A 21,109-nucleotide genomic window follows, 5' to 3' on the forward strand; every position below is an offset into this window, starting at 1 on the left:
CCAGCATCCCTGGTGCAGCTCCTCAGGCTTTGGGACAGCTCCATCCCAGTGCCTCTTCCCAGGGAAACAAACCCAGCTGGGCTCTCACAGGACGTGCTGGCTCACAGACAGCTGTTTGAGCCTCTGATGTTACTTCTGATGTCTGGAAAGAAACTTTGATACATTCAAGGTGAATTTAATGACCTCCTGTTATCCAGAAAAGGCAAAGTACAGAAAAAATAAAGATCTCACCTGCACTTGTATCTATTATGGTCAACTCATGTTAACAGAATGTTTTGCTTTAATACTTGACTTACATTAATACCTCACATTATTACACGTATGAAGCCAAATATGACGCTAACTTAGTTGCTTACAACCTCAAACCTTACTCCCAATACACATTCCAATAAATTTATTCTGTAAAAACAATACATTTTTTTGTTTCCTTTTTGTTTTGTTTTGGTGTTTTTTTGGTTTTTTTTCCTTGTGGTTTTTTTTTTTCGTTTTTTACAGTAAACTCATCAACTACAAACCTTGAATACGCAAAAGATGTTCCAAGGACAAGCATAACAAGGATTGATAAAACCAGACTAAATATGTTTTCACAATAAAAGCTGGCATAAAAATAAATAAAAATCTCTATTATCACAATAGCAACAATAATGTACACAGAGTAATGGATTTGGAATGCTTACTTACTAGTCTAGTTCTATTTCCAAAAGGAAAAAAAAAAAGCCAGAATGACAGCATCCTTTTTTAAGCCTTTCATTATTTAAAATTGATGTTTTGTTTTGGTTTCCCATAGGGCTGTATATCACAGTAAGCTTAAAAATGGAAAGCATCCAAATAAATGATTTCAAATTGTGTTGGCATTGGAAAAATCCTTGTATTAATCTAAAGAAACACAAAAAGACTTTCACTAACTCCACATATAGGAACTAAGTCAGATAGTGTACATTACATCATGGTTTGGAGAAGTATTAAGAGTATAACTAGCTAGGTACTTCTAATAAGGAAAGGTATTTTATTACATTATTGAACTTGGTGGTGATTTCAACTGAAGAAGAATTTTTCTTTCATGTTGTAAACTGATCAAAACCCAAGAGAGAATGGATCTAGGAAAATTTAAAATTATGTCTCTACGTGGAAGATTGTTGTAGCATTGTATGGAGGGGACTCATTTCTAAGATTTAGTTGTGTTTAAAAATGTTGATTTAGAATGATATAATTTGGAGTTATGCCTTTTCTGTCTCGAAAAGGAATCTAAAACATGTTCAAGTATGCGATATCTTCATAAACCTCAGCCACTGGAAAAGGGCAACTTCATGCAACCAAATAATATGAAAATCAAAAAGTAACCCTTAGAAAAAAGGGTAAAAATGTCATTTCTGCAAACACAACAGATAGGAATGTGAATAATGTGCATACAAACTGGGATGCTGTTGATGGTACTAATGAACAGATGTGGTGACTCATATCAAATCCAAGAATATTAGACAACCAAACATGTAACCTTCTTGTGTTTTCCCTTAATATTCAGCAGTCATTATGTTGGTTAAGTCTGAAAGAGAAAGAGAAAGAAGTCACATTTAATGTAAGAAATAACATGCTGCATCAAACTTGATACAATTGATGTTATATTTCCACACTTCTTAGTCACAGGTACAAGTAACCACCTGGTCCATTCAAACAAATTTTTTCTAGAGAAAACTGCTTTGTTACATCAACTAAACGTATCACTGCAAAATATTAATGAGCACAGCTTAAAAGTAAACATTTAGGGCTGTATTCAATAAGCAGCTCCTGTGATATATGGGGGTGGTATTTCCCCCAGTCACTCCATTACAAACCTTGTAGCACACTTGAGGCACAACCAAATTTTGTTTTTTTCCACTGCACAAAATCACTGATGGGCTTCATGCAGGAGCTCAGGCACTGCTGCATTCCTGGATGTCCAGCCACAAGAACACCCTCTTGTTCAGATACAGGAAAGCTTAGCAAGCATGAGCAAAGATAAACATTTTCATCTCTAAGGGATCCAAGTGCTGCTTCTGAAAAGGAAACAGCTTGGCTCCAGTTCACTGTAAGGTGATGACACAAGAGGAACTTCCACGGGTGAGTCAAGGTCAGCCCTTGCTTTCCCTGACATTAGTGGGATCGGGATCAGACTGTCCTCACATGATCACAGCAAGAGACACAAGTCTTGGTTTCCTCCAATTGAACAGAGATGGCAAAATTCACCTGGTGGCCCTAGGACAGGTTACATAGCCAGCAACATGACAGCATGCAGTGCACCATGACCACCCACCTCTGGGCAAGGCATCTCTCCTACAACACTACAACAACACCTTCCCTGTCTTTGGTCAGTGCAGTCCTCTCTTATGACAAGTGCTTTGTCAAGAGTAAAAATGGAAACCTTTGCTGTCTGTGTGGGAGGTCCTGCTACATCCTGGCTAAGGACACACAATCAGGGGTTATTATCAAGTGCTCAGGCTTACAGGAACTACCAGAGCCCTGACTCCCCCAAAAGGGGAAACCATGTGCTGCCCATCCAGCACACCACACTCCAGAGGCCTCTCTCCTGTTTCAGAGTCAGGGAGATCATACTTAGAGATGCTTTGGGGGGGTTCACTGCTGTTCCTTTCCCTTCAGACACCCAATTAAACAATTACACATAATCAGTCAATCAAGCCCTGCTTTCTGCTGAGGTTCCCACTGGCAGTGGCTGCCCAGCACTGACAGGTAGGATGGGGTAACACAGCTGCTTCCTGTGCTGGAACTCTCAGATCCAGTACAGAAAGATGTCCTTTTGGAGCATGAAACCTTGGCAATTATTACCAAAATTCCCTTCTGGGCTAGGCCCAGAAGATTGGGTATGATCATCCTTACGTGGGTGCTGGGAACATGAACACCTCCCCTCCACACTGTGTCACAGACACAGCTGCTGTGCCACGGGAGGGACAACAAAGAGACAGACAATGCAAGTCATGCTCGAGGCTTTTGGCAGTTTCCAGAGGCATGTTCCCCTCCTGGCAGCAGTGCCAGGTGCCCAGGGCAGCAGGTCCTGTCCCCAGCAGGGAGAGCCGCAGGGCAGGGCAGGCTCTGGCCAGGCTCAGCCCTCCCGGCAGCTCGGGGATGCGGCAGCCCGGGCACCTCCCCTGGTCTCCATGGTTTCACGGCTCTCCAGAAACACAACTCTCAAACATCTTTGTTTGAACGAGTCTCCCAGCCTCACTGCAAGCTGTGGTACACCGTGTGCCGTGCTGCACACAAAGGAGAGAGCAAGGATCTGACTGATTCCAGTGCAAAGTTTCTGTTATCAGTGGCAGCACACAGAAAACAGAGCAGGGAACAAAACTAAACCCACAAACTGCTGTCTGTTCTTCTGGCACTGAAGATTACTTCCTTAACAGTGTCTGGCAACTAATTCAGCCATCCTGTACTGTGAAACTGCATGGGCAGAAGGATAATTGTTTACTTGCTCTGTACAATAGTTGTTATTCTGCGTTGCTTTGAGGTCAAAGTGGTTACAGGATTCAATGTACACAGAGCTGCAAATATTTCATCTGTACAGGCTGCTTTAATCTCAACTTGCATTCAGACATTTATGTTTCCTCTGAGTTATATCCCATGTCCTTAGCCAGCAGTGCTGTTATCCTGAAGGCAGCAAACACAACTCCTTACACCATATATTATGCCACTATTTGATTTTAACATAGAATTTTTTACTGTGCAATACTTAGACACATTCTAAAAAATATTATCTTTTGCTTTGAAGGGTAAATTTTAGCATGCCTCAAATAGCAGGAAAAGAAAATCAGACAGAAAAACATACTCTGTTTTCATTTTTTGTACAAAATGCTTTTACATTGTACCAAGCCCTAAATTCTATGCTTTCAATGCTGATAAGCCCCCAAACCTGCTATGCAGCCTGACCAGTGTTATTCTGATAAGTAAAGAAGAGCAGAGGAACCAAACATCTCAAAACCACATCAAAAGGACACAGTGAACCTGTGCTTCTCTGGCCACTTGTACCTCACAGAGTAACTGGGATTGTTGCTACCCCACAAGAATACCACAACAAAAAAGCCTGGACACAGGCTGTTTTAAATATGTTCTCCCAAATGCAATGGTGTCAGATGGCAATAATTTCGGACCAGATTTTGATCCCCTTATTCATGCTGGCAGTTGCCTCCACAAATAGATCCACTGACTCAGTTGGTAACTAATTGTCAGTGTGAGAAAAAGGATCACAGTCCTTTACTCCATTTTAATATTCAGGCTGTACCAGAAGCAAGAAAATGTATCTCATTTCTAGCCAATTTATTCTTTGAAGAGAGTAAAATCATTCACCTCCTGCACCTGAACACCAAGCAAATGCCTCCTTTACCAACACACTGCCCAGACTGTCACTAAAACAGCGAATAGCAAAATGAAAACTTGCCACATACCCTGTGTGCTGGCCTGACCTTCAAACACTCTCTAATAAGGCCAGAACCACAGCCAGCTTTCTAACATGAGTATGTGGCCATTCAGAAGTAAAGTAAAAGCAGTTTAGGTGTTCAGTTACAAAGATTCAGAGTTATGCCAGCGAAGAACTAAAGACACAAGTCACCAGAGATTTAAATGAGGAATGTAAATCTGCTGCCATGAATTCACTCATTTATCAACTAATTTAGTACCATGAAAGTAAACACAGAGCCATGAATACCTTTCCACCAGAAAATTTTCTTTACATGGTATTCTGAGAAAGCCAAAACAATTTAGTATTTAACAGCAGGGAAGAGTTCTGGGAAGATTCTGTGACTCAGGATCTGAGCAAACTCTGGGATGGGCTGTCTTAGCTAATACACTATTAGTTAATCAATATGGGATGATTAACCCCTGAGGTTCAGGCTCTGCATCTTCCTGGGGAAGGAATCAGACAATGAACAGCAGTTAGGAAAGAGCTTGAAAAACGTGTGGTGACAGAACACAATAACCAACTATGGCTGGGACTGAGGAAACATCTCTTTCTTGAGAGTGCCTGTAGTACTCAAGAATAGCTCAGAAACTAAGGGATGGAGATCAAAAAGAGAAAGCACCTTTGTCTACCCAAGGGATAAAAAGAAAATCACAAGTTGAGCCCTTGAACAGTATGATATTGGTTGAAAAAAATATAATAGCTCTGAAAGTACTTTTATTTGCTCTGGGTTTGAGTCTTCAGGAAGCCATCACTTGGCATTTTGAAGCTTACCTCTACCACCTGGAGGTTAGAATTTTCATTAAAAAATATAGGTGAAGGTGCTCCTGCAATCATCTGACTTTGGCTGTTAGCCCTTCAAGAAGATCCCTGTAATGCTGAGGGTAAGAGTGTGATTAAAAGGCAGGATTGCATCTGATCTGAGGAGGAGAGATGGGTCTTCAGCCTGCAGTCCAGGCATTATAAAAGGCAATTACTACCTCATTATTAGTGGTTTTAGTAAGAGAAAAGCTTGTCTCCTTCAGGCACAGTCTGAGTGAGAGGCCTGGGAGGTGCAGAGCAGGGGGGCAAAGGCACTCTCAGCATATGGGAAGCACCCAGGGTAGGGTGGCCAAGCCACATGTGCCTCCATGGTGGCCAAGGGCACTCTCAGCCCAGGGCAGCACCTTGGCCAAGCCACATGTGCCTCCATGGTGGCCCAGCCTCCATGAGCAGGCAGCTCTCGAGCAGCCGGGCACAGTGACAAACCACAGCAATGAATCACACCTGTCCTTGACACCAGAGCCCTGAACCCTTGTTTTTGGGTATCTGACTCAGGGTATCTTCTATCTCTCTGCACCTTATTTTGAGCGAGCAGCGGTTCTCCCGCGCCCGTTCCGGAGGCTCCTGGCGCCATCTCATGGCCACACCAACGCCCTGGAGTGGCCGATTGGGGACAAAGGGGCACTGGGCTCTGCACACTGCAGGGAGGGACCCGTCCTCTGCACACTGCCTGGCCAGGCTCTGCTCACCAGCTCAGTGCCTCTAAGGAGACCATCATCTCCTCTATGGTGGTGTCTTTAGCAGGTCGAGACATTTGTCTGAATTCATGTGTGTGAGCAGAAGGATCACATCCCAACTCTCCAGGTGCATGTTGCTCTTTTTCAACCTTCCTTTCTACAGCAGAGAAACCCAGGTGTGTGAGCTGGAGGAGCTCAGTGCCCTGCAGCAGAGCCTCAGTCTGGGTGTCCAGCAGGATGTGGGTGCAGTGTCCAGCACAGCTGGCCCCGTGCCCCAGCTCACCAATCCTGACACTGTGGGCTGGCTGTTTAACACCAACTCAAATAGACCCTGCTACTCTTCCCCCAAGTGCCCTGTGACTTCTAAAGGCAGACCTTCTAAAAGGACACTTGGTCTGGCTCTGAGGAGCAGCAGAAGATGGAGTGTCCCCTCCTGGTCCTCCAAGAGAATTGCACTACTGACAAAACCTCAGGGAAACGCTGAAAAGATTCACATGAGAAATGGTGATTTTGCAGCAGAAATGGCCAAGGTGAAATACATGGATCAGGATGTGAACTTTTCCAAACTTATCAGTGCTTTTATCTCAAACTGCCCTTAAAAGCACATCCCCATTGTCTCTTTAATCTGTATTACTAAAACTCCACCTTTTCCATAACATTAAAAGCATCCAAGACCTAACAACAGACTGGTTGCTCAAGCATGAGTTCTGCATGGTGGAGCTGCAGAAGTCAGAGCAGAGCCACCTCCCCACATGGGTATGACAATATTGACTCCAGATATTGCTTCAAGTTGGTGCTGGCAGGAAGGATAACACTATTGACAGTATTTCAGCACAGAGGCTAAAATATCTGTAATGCTGAAAATGCTGAGAAGCACAACCATGTTGTAGCATGCTGGACGTCACCTCCTGAGCATGTCACAAGCATGTCACACCAGGAAGAAAGAGCCATATGAATGCAACAGCCACAAAGCCAACATTCTGTGTGATGTTTTAGCCACTTAGTCTGTGACTGACCTAAGTAAGCCTTTTGTCCTTACATGGAAAATGTGCCTGAAGTCCACAGACACATCCCCTGTCACTGCCACAAACATGGGAAACAGCAGGGCCTGCTGAACCTCCTGTTACCTCAGATGCATCTTACAAACAGTTTTCTCACTCAAATACCTATCTGAAGACATGGAAGTGTCACAGGATTCACGAGGCAGAATGTGAGCCACCCTTATCAGCCTCTGACACTGTGTGGGTGAGAGGCTGGAGGGCACAGCTGGGCAGGGTCTCCTTGCATCAGTCCCTGGCTGAAGCCAGCAGCTTGCTCAGAGTGAATGGGAGTGTGAATTTTCCTTGTGACCCCATGAGCCACCTATCAAAGTCTTTACAGCAGAGTCACAAAACAACTACACAGCACTGCAGAGGGACACAGGGAAAGGGAGCCCTGGGAGGAGTCTCTGAGTGGGAGCCAGCAGCAGCTGCCCAGAGGTTGTGTTTTGTGAGAAAGGGTTTGGCTGAGCACGCAGCTGGGTGCTGAGGCACCTCAGCAGTGTCAGCTGAGAGCTGTGCTGGCCTCCTCTCACACCTGGGCATTTGTGTCACTCAGCTCCTGTGACAGCCCAGCCCGGCTGCTGCCCACGTGGCACAGCCTTGGCACGGGCACTGCTCAGGGACTTGGAGCTCCAAGTGCTGGAGCAGACAGGCTTGTGCTGCTCCAAAGGCTCAGAAATAGCAGGGGCTGCTAAAGGTGGCTGAGTAACCAGCTGCCATGTAATCCCCCTGCTCAGCCTGCCCCTCTTGTTGTTGTGGTCACAACAAAGTAATATTGGTATGAACACACAACTGACAAAACACACAAGGGGATTGTATGAAGCTGCTCTGGAGCAGAGTGCATTTCCCATCCTTGGAAGCTCCTAGCCTAGGGCAGCACCTGCCCTGCAACCTGCAGAATGCAGAGTCTGTCATGAGCACATGAACCCTCAAGAACCCCGAGGAGGACACTGGGACCCCACAAATTAAACAAGTGTGACAGGGCAAGCAGGCTCCCTCTGTTAGTGAGCCAGCATGCATTATGCAAACAGTCTGATTCTGCTCTCACATCAATTTTGCATCATTCCAGCTCATGGTTTACAGTGGCTCCTCTCAGCTGACATCTATGCAAGTGGCAGAACAAAAATAATGCTCTTTTCCAGTCATTTCTCTAGAGCAAAAATGTACAAATTTTGGCACCAAGTCCATGTTTCTGTTCTAGACACATCCTGAGCACTGAAATGCAACCCAAGAAGGTGGCACATGGGACACACAGGTCACCCTGGCTCCAAAGCCCCCCAGGAGCAAACTGCATGGGAAGTGAATGACAGGAACAGAAGATTACCCCTTCACTGGTTTTCTGCAAATCTGAAGAAGTGTTTCTTGTGTCATTGCCTGCGTCCCCAGCATCAGAGCTGCTCTTATTTTCTTCCTCTTTGCAGTCCTTATCATCTTCATCTCCAGGAGATTTCCGTGACTGCTTGGAGGATTTCTAAAATGATCAACAACAAAGTGAAAATTAAAACCTGAGCTTCAGCCATAGAAAGACACTTCTGAAATGTATGTGGAATGCTGTCTGATCATGCATTTCCCTGGTCAAGGTGAATACATGGGGTGAAAAGCATTTTTCAGGTGAAGTAGCTGCAGTTACTGCCACCAGTGAAGGAAATTTCTCTGAAATTCTGTGTTCAGCACAGGTTGGCAGCTCAATTGACTGAAAGACAGACACAGTAATAGGAGCTGGGTATTAGTGCTGGGTCACCTGTAGGTTTTGTTAGTTAATGAAACAGATGGTGCCAGCTTGGCAAAAGTTTTGATTAAATACAGAGATGTAAAATGAGAATAACATTAGCAGAGCTGCTTTCCATACTTTTTTTTTAGTGCTGTCAGCTTTAATATATTAACATTAGAGCCATGTGGAACCAATATATCTTCTCCTTTACATCCCTTTATGTTATGCAATTCTACAGTACAAAAGGATAAATTGTGGCATTAAGCCACCATTTTCATAATCCTCTGTTTGTCCAGAATCTTCTGGAAAGAAGATGGCAGAACAGACCTCAATTTCTGATGTAGAACACACAAAATTGGTGAAAATACATTTTGTTTGGTGGATCAACCACAAAATTCACACTCTCCCCCAAACTGTGCCTGGATCGGATTGTTTGATTGCTTCTTCTCATTTCCATTAGTTTTCACTTTCAGAGAAGAATAACATGAATGTGAATAAATTGACTCTGCCCCACTTTACACAATTTTTCAGGTGAAGTGCAGCCCTGGAGGCACACACAGAACCAGAGGAAGTGACTTTAATGTTGCTGCCCTTCATCCCAGGTGACAAGTGAGAAGTTTATCTGAACCCAAAGGTGTCACTTCTCAGGGGATTTTCCCCACCAGCCACTGTGAGACAGACACATCACTCTTAGCTGCCTGATCTACACTGTTACATGAGATATTAACAGGGCTGGTATATTAACAGGGCTGGTACAGTTCAGGTCTTATATCCACAAACTGAATATCCTACTCCCTGCTTAATGAATGAGTTCTTCCACCTTCCCATTCTGTATCCTGGACTGAAGTATTTCACACTCAGCTCCAAGAGGAGCAATTGAGCACATCTGGCCCTACCAGATCCTTCTGGGAGATGGAGGAGGAAGCTTCAGTTCTCCTGGACAGGAACCAAACCTGAGCTCATGACTCTCAGGAGGCCCACTCATAAGGATTTTTTCTTCTTCTTGGGGAGAGACTGATCTGAGATAATCAAACCTATCAACCCATCTTTGCATGGATTTTCTTCCCAGCCCTTCTGATCTCCTTCCCATAGTTTCACCTTCTTCTCAGTGTGTGGGCACTGGAATAGGGCAGAGTATTTCAAGTGGTGTCTCACCAAGGCTACAAATCAAGCCCACTCCCCTTTGCCTGTTTGAACAGCACTGTCCTGGTATCAGAATCAAAATGCTAAAGGAGGAAGAACAAATTTCCATGAGGTGAACAGTATTCCAATTATAAATGCCCATGGATAACAACAGGAAAAGTCAGAAGATAACCTTTGAAGTGTAGGATTTTTTCCGTTTTGAGCCGGCTTTTTCGTTCTTTCTTTTTCCTTTTCCATCCTCTTCTACCCGGTCACCTTCCTCCTCACTGCTGGCATCTGCTGTATTTCCTCCTTCTCCTTCAGTTTCTGATGAGCTCTGTTGCTGAATTGCCTTTAAAATAACAACAACAATAATAACATCAACAATAAAAATATCACTAATATCTATTACTTGATTTTTGTTCTGCATTGAAGATAGAAAGATGGAAATGGACAGCTTACACTTTAATTGCTACAGTTAGGAAGAGCTCAGGTTATTTTTGCAATTATCAGGAAAAAGGGCTGCAAAGGCAATTTTCTCAGTCACCGCTTGAACTCAGTTATCAGATGCAGATTCTGGGATCAGAAGATCCAATAACAAAAACATGTTTGCTGGAGGAGAACTAAGGGCTGCTCAGTGCAGAGACCTGGCATGCTCTACTCTGGGAAAAACTACTGAAACTTTCAGACTTTGGTTGCAATAGCAGAGACTTTTTTGTGAGAGAAGATGGCTGTTACATTCCCCTCAAAGGGCAAGATCTGTGTTTTGGAAAAGCAAGCCCTGACCAGCAGGCTGAGCACTCTTTGACAGCCCATCTCCCACAGACTATTCACTGGACTTTTTTTAAATCCCCAAGTGTATGCAAAACATGTGTAGGGCTGAAAATATGAAACAGGAACTGAGAGAGGCAGCAGCTTTTCTGCAGGTGGTCTGTATCTCTGGCTTGTAGTGTTTTGTGATAATAATGTAATAGGTGTTTGCCTGCTTTTGGAGGTGATTCCTGCCTTCAAAGGACCACATTTTTTTTAATGAGAAAAGTTCTTTGTTTTATACAGCCCACCAACTACTCTTCTCCCCCTCCAGCTTCACTGACTTTCTGCTCTGGACACCCAACAGGGAGAGCTGTTCTACAGCAGCAACTGTCTCCTACAGCAGCTTAACCCTCCACCACCTCACTCCTCTTAGCTTGGGCACTGCCAAGTGTGGAAATCAAAAGTGCAGTGACCTTAAGGTCTGTGTAAAATACATGGAGCCTGATATAAAAATAAACAATAGAAAGAAGAAGTCAGAAATTATTCATGTTTGTACAGGAGTAAATAAAACCATCCATTTTTAATTTAACTAAATGTGTTGCAGAATTTTCCACTTCACCACTCCAGAATGTCACAGAAAGCAAAAGGCTCTGCAGTATGATTAAAGTTCCATTTGTCACAGAGTGTGAGACCACAGTTGTCTTTACATTACACAACTACCAGAGCTGTGAAACTTTCTTGCTCCATCAAAACCAGAAGCTTACACGTCACTCTTAAAGTGCTCACTTTGACAAGCAGTAAAAGAAGAAAACAAGAAAGACAGGAGCAATAGGTGTGAAAGTCATTTACCTGATATCCAGTAAACTTTACTCCAGGGTTGTTTTCTATTTCCCACAGGCCTTCATTAAATCCTTTTCGCTTGTTTGATTTCCCAAACTTATCTTTGTATTCTTTATATGGGAAAAGGTCTTTGGGCCCCAGGAACGCACTGCATTGAACAGAGGGAACAGTCAAAAAAGGACTTTTCACACTCTCCTCTTCAAAAAAATCATAACATTAACACTGCAAATGCTTTCCCTATTCTTCTGCTCATTGAAGCATTTCTTTTCTAGTTTTATTTATTTATTTTTTTGGTCACGCTGGCTTTGAGTTACTGCTGTGAGTCTGATTTAATGGATTGGCTCACCATCCTGATGTTTGATGTAGTAAAATCATGCTGGGTATCTCTAGAAACAACTGAAACATCTCTATTTTATTAACTACTGCTGGGAACTGGCACTTGAACAGTTTATGAAAGTTTATAAAACAGTTTATGATGTCATTGCTTGCGATAGCAAGGGACCAAACTTCCAATCCTAGAGTTATAAATCCAGAAAGGCCTCAAAAATGCCACACGAAAAGTCAAGCATGTAAGGAGTGCCTAGGACCCATGAGCCAAAATCTGTCCCTTGTACTATGGGGCAGAAAAAGCAGTGACATTTATTACCATCTATACTGCCAGTAAGCCTGGGAGCTGCTTTCTTGGAATTAGCCCCCCACATACTAAATTCTGCACAAACACAATAAGAATGCTCTTTCCCAAAAATCTTATAATTTCATATAAGAACAAAAAACAATGGATGAATATAGGCAGATGAGTAATACAAGGAAACAATGAGACACACAGGGTGCTTGTGGCCAAATAGTTTTTTAGACAGCGCAGCAAAGGAGGGATTTTGTGCTTTGCTGCTGCCTAAGTCAGCTGCACATTGGGCCAACTAATTTCAGGCACAAGCATCACAATGCAGGGAAAAATAATTACATAAAAAAAGAAGAGTGATGATTTGTCCTGCTTTTCCTACACACGTTACAGCAAAACTAACTTCTTCTAAACTCTTAAACTGAAGGAAGCATAACTCTCTTTTTGTTGGGTATCTATATCTACTGAATTCTGCATGGTAACATTGAGATTGTAATCACAAGTCAAATTAAAACAATGAAGGTAAAAAGACCCCTTCATTCCCACATGTAAAGATTCTGTGTCATCAATGACCAGAGCTGAGCAAGTCCCAGAGTCCTTCACCATAATCACTGTCCTACTTTGCTGATGATCTGTGCAATTCATGTTAACTCTCTGGTCTCCATCACTGTGGGAATGTGGATTAAATACATTTATTGTTGTAACCTCACCATGACATTGGGAATTTGCCCTTTTTTGCAGATGGGATTCTGAGGCACAAAGATTTGTCCAAGGTCAAACTCAAACTGACAGCAGAGTGCAGAGGAAAAACCAGCTTGCTTCAGTCTCAGTCTAATATCTTAATCACAGGATAATATTTCTTCCTTTCTGCAATCATTATTTCAGATTAATGCCTGATTTATGCCCAGCATTTATGAATGTGCAAAGCTCCATTCACTTAAATCATCCCACTGGCCAAGCAGTTTGCCAGTGCAGAGCCAAATGGTTGCTAAAAAGTCATCAGATGGCAAATCCCTGAGGAAAGAGCTTCCTTCTAACTCCACCTGAGACAGCATGGGATTCACACTCAGCTGGATATTGATAAATATCTTAATTATATAATTACAAAGCCAAGAATGCATTTCTACCTGAAAGCCAAACAGTGATTTCCAAACTAACCGGTGCCATGTTAATATTAAATGCTACACTAAATAAATTATGTTATCTACACTTTTACTAATACCAGGAGATGCCTCTTTGTTGTCAAAAATATAAACAAACAGTTCTAAGACGAATAACAAAGGAAAACTGTATGAAACTTAGTATGAGCTACCTTAACTTAGCTCAAGAGTAATATATGGAAATGTTTCCACAGCCTTTTATGTAAACACTGAAAAGCTGTCTACATCTTTGCTTGAAATGCATTCATTGCCACTGGGAGAGCATAAGTTTCTACTGCTCTGCTATAAAACTAAGGAGCTGCAATCTACAGTTCATTTTTAACAGTCAGGCTTTTACATTTATAAAGTAGGAACTACAAACTGTTTTTCTCTTTCAGATGCTACAGTGAGATCATGAGCTCACAAAGTCCAAATAAAAAAAGATTATCAGTTTGGGATTCACTCATTTTGGAATAAAAGTGGTCAGTTTTTTTCTTAAATGTTTCTCAGAAATGATGTTCCATTCAAAAAATAATTACATTTTGTTTTCTGATTTGAAAGCATTGTCAGTTTATTTAAACTTTATTCTTTTCAGATTATTTTGTGACAATACTAATAGACCACAATATATCAAAACATCAGGTTGTTTCATTCTAGCAATGGAGCGAGAAAAAACAGAAGAACTATTTTAACGAAAGAGAAGCTATTATGAACTTTATAAAGCAGAAACTGCCTTTAAAGATTTTTTTAAAAAATAAAATGTGATGTGTGAGCTATGGAGCTTATAATATTCTGGAATAACATTAAAATTCAAAAATAAACAATAAATTTTTAATAAAGCTTCAAGCCTCTAACATTGAATTTAAAATATCATCAGAATTTCATTTTTCCAGCTTTAAAGGAATTCTAGAGAACATGTTACCTGAAAATAGGGAAGGAAAAGTTTTAAAATTAAAATATTTTGCAAAATGGAATGTGACTTGTTTTTTAGCTATCTCAGACATAGTTTAAACTAGAGACATGTACATTATAATATTGAAACTTTGCACCTTGTAGCAATTATGATGAGACCTAACTCACCTCTTGTGCTCTGATTCCTTTCTTTCCCTATGAGATCAGCCAGCTCAGTTCTTCTATCCCTTCTGAGAGCTCCATCCTACAATATCCCAGCACAGATGTCCCAGGAATGCACATGTTCTGAAGCTCTGCTGAGACTCTGGGGTCTGCTTCCTTTCACATCACAAACCACCAAGTGAGCTCTCACACGGGACATGAGCTCAAACGCGTCCAAACACAGGAGCCTGATCTCTGCTATCATGGACATCCAAGCAAGAAATGTTTGCCCCTGCCTCTGAGTTCAGGGCTTTTTCAGACCCTCTAATGAATTCATGCCCACACATTTCTTTACGGGATACACAGGATTTTGTGTTTAGACCATGAAGGCAGCAGCATTCCCAACCACTCTCAGCTTTCACTCCCATTTGTTAATACCAATGAGTTGGGCTGGCAGGACCTTTCTCTAGGCTCCCAATGGCTTCAGTTAGGATTTGTTCCAATGAAATCAGAGGAAATGATGCTGGCTGTGCAGCAAAAAGGCATTTCCCAAGGAATGGGTCATTCACTTACGTTTCATGAGTCCCAAAAAAGAAGATGGGGTATTTATTTGCTGGAGGCTTGACGGCTCCTTCAGGAAGTTCATCAATCTGTAAGACAGAAAGCAGTGGAAAAAGATTATTCCCAAAAGTGGTGTCCCTCATCCAAGCATCCTACCAAGCCATGGAGGTGCTAGCAGAGGTGTCCTGCAGCCCTGGGAGGTCCCACTGTGTGTGGGGTGAGGAAGGGAAAGCAGCTGCTGGAGTTTCAGGCAAAGTCAGCATGACTGAAATACTGCAGGGAGACAGCAGAAGACCCAGGAGCACACACAAAGTTTTAATGATTTCATGGGCATTTTAATACACAAAGGCAATAAAATCAACTCTGCTTAATTTAAGTGTTAACTTCAGATCCTGCCTCATCAAAGGCATGGAAACCCAGAGGGTAATCCTGCCTGTCTCACACAGCCACCTCAGTAACTCCTGCAACAAATGGGGAACAGATGGGACTCAGGGACTCTGCAGCTGGAAAACAGGACAATCTCCCAGTGGTGCTTCCTGTGGTGATGGTGGTACACACAGTGTAAAATGTGTAATGCACACCAGGGAGGGGGGCCAGGGACTCTCCTTCCCCTGCAACGCCCTGATAACCAGATTTGGCTACCACTCCCCTCTCTACCCTCTCCTTTCACATTTTAATCCTGGCCTCGTATTTCTCAGGATAGAGCTGCAGAGCAGTGAAAGGAGGGATGCTGAGGGTGCTCTCCTGAGACAGAGCTGGTACTGGAACAAACCCCTCAGGCTGAGCAGTGCCCAGACCCCTTCTCCCAATGTTTGGGTGAGAGCACCGGCTGTGAGGCAGGAGGTGAGGCCCAGGAATTAATCTTGTCTATGTCTAATTTTGTAGTCCCCTTTAACAGAAATAAGAGTCCAGGTGCCTACCCACACAAACCAGAAACACAGCAAAGCTTTAAATAACATCCAAGAGCCTGCCTTCCCAGAAATGGCACTTCTGAGCATATGTGGGTGTGTGAAATTAAGTGTCCAGAGAACTCTCTGGCTAAGAGAGAGCCTAATGAGTCTAGATACCTACAGGGCAGCACCAGTGAGCAGGTGAGTGGCCTGGTGCCTGCTCTAAGGCAACTCAGTCTCAACATCAGCATCCTGCCAAACATCACTGCAACCGAGAGCAAAGTGCTGACATAACAGTGCTATACAAAATCTGCTCCTCAGCAGAGCACAGGGGTGCAACCTGCATGTTTCCACTCAGGAGGCCAGACCCACGTGTGCTTTCCTTTTCTCTTCTTGCTGAAGGACCCCTAACACTGAATTCTTATTGATTAATAAGCACCAGATTGTTTTCAAAGGATGTCCTCTTTCACAGTAAAGCATCTGCTTGGCTCCATAGCTTTCAAAGGAGCTTGAGCTTTGGTAAGAATTCAAACCCTTTTGGTCTTTCTGCAAGGACACCCCTTGGGGATGGAGAAACGAGAGCCACATGTGGAACTGTAACATCACAAGACTCCTCTCAGCAGAAGAAATGGATGCCTATCTTTTCAGTCTAACTGGAATATTATCTGAAGCTGCACCAAAATCTGGAGATCTGAGGGCACTTCCAGAGCATTCCCTGAGGGGTGTGCAAGGTGGGACTCTGGCACACTGGGGTCATGTGTCACCATGCACCCACCTACCAGCACAGTCTGCAGGAGACAATCCGGGATTGTCACAGGGGTCACATGTCTTGTGGGCACAGCAATTACTTCTTTCTTGTACTTAACAAAGATAATGATTTGATAAATAAAAGGGGAATCTATTATTTTAATGCACATAGAAGGAAAATACACGCTGGTGGAGGATGAACACGTGCATTCCCTTTTAGCTCAGCTGTGTGAAAGGAGGAACTGAAACAACATGACAGGATTTTTGGTGTCCTCTTATCATCAGGACTCCAGAGAGGAAATGCTGTTGAAGATATTGCTTTAGAGCTCATAATTTTCTGACATTAACTATTTGTTTTTTAAGAAAGGTTGCTATTTGCTCACAATTCATTAATTAAATATAGGTATTAGACTTACAAGAATGATAAAAAGACTGCAGGTCAAAACCACTGCAACTCCCTTTCCAAACTGAGAGCAAGTCAGGGAGATGCTGCATGTCTGCAAAACATTTTATGCCTCCTTCAAGATGGAAGCATCCACATGTCAGAGCAAAAAAGGCTTTGCTGGCCGTTCACCAAGAGGAGGGAGAGGTAACACACCTCGACTGTCTGGATGCCACAGCCATCCTCCTCTTTATTGCCACAAGGAAGATGTCCAGATGCCAGAGCCCAGGAAAATGTGGACTGTTTTCACTGAGACAAACAGTGTCTGCTGGGACTGGAGTGCAAATCTCATTTGGCCACTTGAAACACGGCGCCAGCTCTGGGCTGCATTACAGAGCAGCACAGCCCAGTCACTGCCTCAGCCCCCTCTGTCACGCAGCTCACCTGCTCCCCATTTCGTGGCATATTTCTTTATTCATCCAAGTATCCCTTCTGACTATGTATCATCACATGAAACCATAAAAAAGCTTTTCATAGCTTTTGGGAGCTGGCATACACATACAAACACATGCAGCATAAATCTGCACCAAACAGCTCAAGGAGAGACTGTTAATGCTCCCACTCTAACATTTCACTCTGCAGCTGAGGTCAAGACTTTTCCTGCCTCCACTGATATTGCTGTGAGCTCCCCAGATCTGGGGCTTATGTTGCTAGTGCTATAACAAGGTTGGATATAAAGTGACAGTGTTATCTTAGGGCCACTGAACTCTGTGGAAGAAACTCCAGAGAATTTAGTGAAGGATGAGACCCTCTCTGCCATTAGGAAAGATCTCTTCCCGTTTTACCTCTTTCACATAAATCCCTGCATTAGAGACTGCGAGAGGAGATCTTTGCCCAGTCTCCCTATTTCCAGTAAAGCCACCTTAGCCCTCTGTGAATGTGGAGTCCCTTCGTGCTTATTTAGCTGCAGAACAACCCCTGCACTCCATGACAATTGCTGTTGTTTTGGTGTAGCACAAAGCAAACAGTACAAGCAACCATACTGCAATCTCCTGCTGCTGCACTCAGTCACAATTTATTCCCATTCTACAGGATGTTTTGGTTAAATATGCTGCAGATTTGGATCCGATATTTTCCCCCATATCAGCAAGATCAAAGACAGAGACGGGGAGGGAGGGAGAGGAAGAGAGTGAGCGCATGAGCACAAGAGCAAAAAAAGCATCGCTGCCTTGAACCAGGAACAAAAGAGGAAAGAGCACCCATACTAGAACACAGTGTTGTAGTCACAGAAACCTCACTAATGACTAAAGCATCTGTCTATCAGAGAGCCAGACTGCGACTGTGTTTTGCTCCTGGAAGGAAACAAGCAGATTCTCAAGTACCTGCTACAACCTGCAATCAAACACGGCTCCATCCCTGCCTGAAGCAGAGCGGGCTGCAGCTCGCTGCCACAGAAATCAGTGCGAGCAGCGCATGGCGTGCAAATCTGACATGTGCATCAGCAGCACCATGGGCAGCCGCTTCAATTATGGCTAAAATTAAAGCAGGTGGTTTCAGATTTCGAGTTTTATCCCCTCAGCTCCCGTTGCTGTCATCTGCTTAATGAATAACAATTGCTTTCTTTTTGCACAACCTCAGCAGAGCCGCACTGCCCAGCGTTTGTTTGCCAACCGAGCAGCAGAGCTTTAAAGATGTAACTGCGAGGTTTTTTCCAGTAAACAAACGCCAGGCTTCTGGGGTCAAGAACACCGAACAGAAAATTCAGCTCGCTCCTCTCCAACCAGAGCGGGGCTTTATCAAGCCGTGTTGCTAGTGACTACCAACGTGGAGGCAAGAAATCTGTCAGATCCTTACACTGTGCTTTACTGGCTGGGATGGGTGTGCAGCCCGAGTGTTTTGCTCTCGGTGGTGCCGAGCAATCGCTGATTTCTCAGGGAGTGTCCCCGCGGGCTGTCGGGGTGGCTTTGGAGCCCTGGCACCGCAGCGCTCCCTTCCAGGGTTGGGGACGCTGGGGAGCGAGGCTGGGCTGGGCTGGCGCTGCAGGGCAGAGCCCAGCGACAAGGACAACAGCAGCACCGGCACAAATAATCCCCGTGCCTGCCCGTGGGATACCGGAACATGCCCGTGCCATATTCCTGACAGGCTGGGGAGCTCGCTGGGAGCGCTGGTGCAGAGGAGCTGCACCCCCTCCCTGTGCTGAGCTCTGCAGAGCTCCACACTCCCTGCAAGATGGGAACCGTGTCTGTGACACACACGCAGGGACAGCGGCACGGAGCTTTGTCCCTGCGGGCTGGCACAGCGCTCCGGGCACGCTGGTGTCCCTGCAGGGCCGGGAAGGGGCAGCGCTGCCCCAGGGCAGGACGGGCAGCCCAGGGGCATCTCCCTCCGCTGCAGGGGCAGCAGGTGTCCTGTTCCATCCATCGCAAAACCTCCGTGCTGGGGATAAGCAGCCGCTCAGAAGCAGGAGGAATTCCAGTCTATCTTTCCACCAGACCCTGTCCTATTGCTTTCCAGCAGAATTTTACACACACACAAAAACAGGTATTATGCAAAATATCTATCAGTCCCCATTTACAGAAACAAAAACTTTACATCAGCATGCAGGGATGCTTATGTGGGCAGCAAAACCCACAAGATTTCCTTTTATTTTGCAAAAAGGGGGAATAAAAACTGCAGAGCAGTAATCACTGATTGTTTTGAGATAGTGTAAATGCCTTTGATTGGCAAAAGCACACAGAGCCATTGCTGAGATCCACATCTCCCTCTGAAATCCCTGGAGCTGCTGCTGCACAGCAGTGGAGCACAGGCCTATAGCATTTGCTGCAAAGTGGTTCAAATTGCTTATTATTGCCCAACACATGCAAGCAGCTTGATCTTTTGCAGTTAGCTTATTATCAGAACTCTAGATGGATAAAAGCAATAGTCTTCAAAATCCATTATTAAAATAGGATATTTTGCTTTACTACAACATTTTTATTCCAATGGATTTATTATGCTTTTTAATAGCTAATGCTACTGGGAGTCAGCAGTATAGCAGTATCTTTTCTAAACCATTATTTAAAATACTGTTCTGCAAGATGTAAAATATTAATTTTTTTTTCCCAGAGGATCCTAAAATGTTAAAAAAAAAAGAAAAAAAAATTAAAAATCCAACCTGCTTCAAGCTAAAAACTGTGACTCAAATTCCATAGTGCTTAAATTGAAGAGCAATCCAACTGCAGCTGATTGGAGACTGCTGACTTTTCCTCTCATGTATCAAGACTGATATTTGAAGCAGAGCACTACTCCCCAATGTACATCACATACCTGAACTCCTGGTGTGGAATGCTGGCATATGCACTTTTTCACCCATTAAAAAAGATAACCCTGCGAAGGGTGAGACTGGAAGCAGAATCCAACTTAATAAGCTGGAATTGCACAGCTACAAAAGTAAAAATTAAAAAAGTCTCTGGGCATGGAAGAGTGCCACCAGCAAAAACAAAAAGCAAAACAAGATTAAAACCAGCAGAGCATACTTCTGAACACTGCTGAAAATGGCTGAAGGGTATCCTGCAGACAGCCAGAAATGACAATATAAAGACATCAATCCTCCCTTTTTTCCCCCTGTGCATGCTCAGGACCTCAACGAGATAGAAGACAATGAAGGGTTAGTTGGAGTCCAAACAATGCTGGTAGCAATGTCTCACTAGGAAAGATCAGCAGTCTTGCAGCTGGGTTCAGCCCCTTTACATCCCTAATTAGCAGCATATTTTTAAGACAGAAAGTTGAAATACACTTTCTGCAGGGCTGCTTTAATCTCCAGTATGAAAATGGGGCCAGAGCTTAGTTCTGCGTGACTGGTGTCTATATGCATGACTTTGTAGATAACTGGTCTGTTCATGTGATTCTCTGCACTGCTGGGGCTGCTGGGAGGAAGATGGCAGAGGAGGAGATTTGGGGGATACAAAGACAAGTCCTCTCCTTGCCCCTGGTCTCTGGGATGACCTTGGCCACATGAATCACTGCATCTCCTCCAGCCTCACTTTTATGAATGGGGACTATGGGACTGCTCTTATAAAGCACCTGAGGTCTACTGCCAAAATGAGAGGAATTCCTAATAATGCACACTTCCAGCTCTGCCAGAGCTGCATTTCAGGTTACCCAACTGCAATCCTCCCAGTGAGCACAGCCCAAAGCCAGGCTGCTGCAGAAATGCTCTGTGTTCTCAAATGAAGTGTTTCCTTGCTACTGTGAATGAAGCAATGGTTCTACCACTAGGATTCTGTTTTCCCCAGACTCTTCCCCAAGGAGAGAAAAGGCTGTGATCACA

The 21,109-nt window shown here is 43.9% G+C and overlaps 1 protein-coding gene across 1 annotated transcript in view; it reads right to left on the reverse strand.

The window, feature by feature from the left end:
- Positions 1-375: 375 nt before the first annotated feature.
- HDGFL3 (HDGF like 3) overlaps positions 376-21,109 on the reverse strand; it is a 36,306-nt gene continuing 15,572 nt past the window's right edge. Inside the window, exons 2-6 of the mRNA XM_058811797.1 lie at positions 14,794-14,870; positions 11,419-11,557; positions 10,010-10,168; positions 8,308-8,454; positions 376-1,543 (exon numbers count right to left, since the gene is read on the reverse strand). Coding sequence (XP_058667780.1) covers positions 1,538-1,543; positions 8,308-8,454; positions 10,010-10,168; positions 11,419-11,557; positions 14,794-14,870 — 528 coding nt within the window. The 3' untranslated portion in view covers positions 376-1,537. The remainder of the gene's footprint in view (positions 1,544-8,307; positions 8,455-10,009; positions 10,169-11,418; positions 11,558-14,793; positions 14,871-21,109) is intronic.

The sequence above is a fragment of the Ammospiza caudacuta genome, chromosome 10, assembly GCF_027887145.1.
Source record: "Ammospiza caudacuta isolate bAmmCau1 chromosome 10, bAmmCau1.pri, whole genome shotgun sequence".
Lineage (NCBI taxonomy): Eukaryota > Metazoa > Chordata > Aves > Passeriformes > Passerellidae > Ammospiza > Ammospiza caudacuta.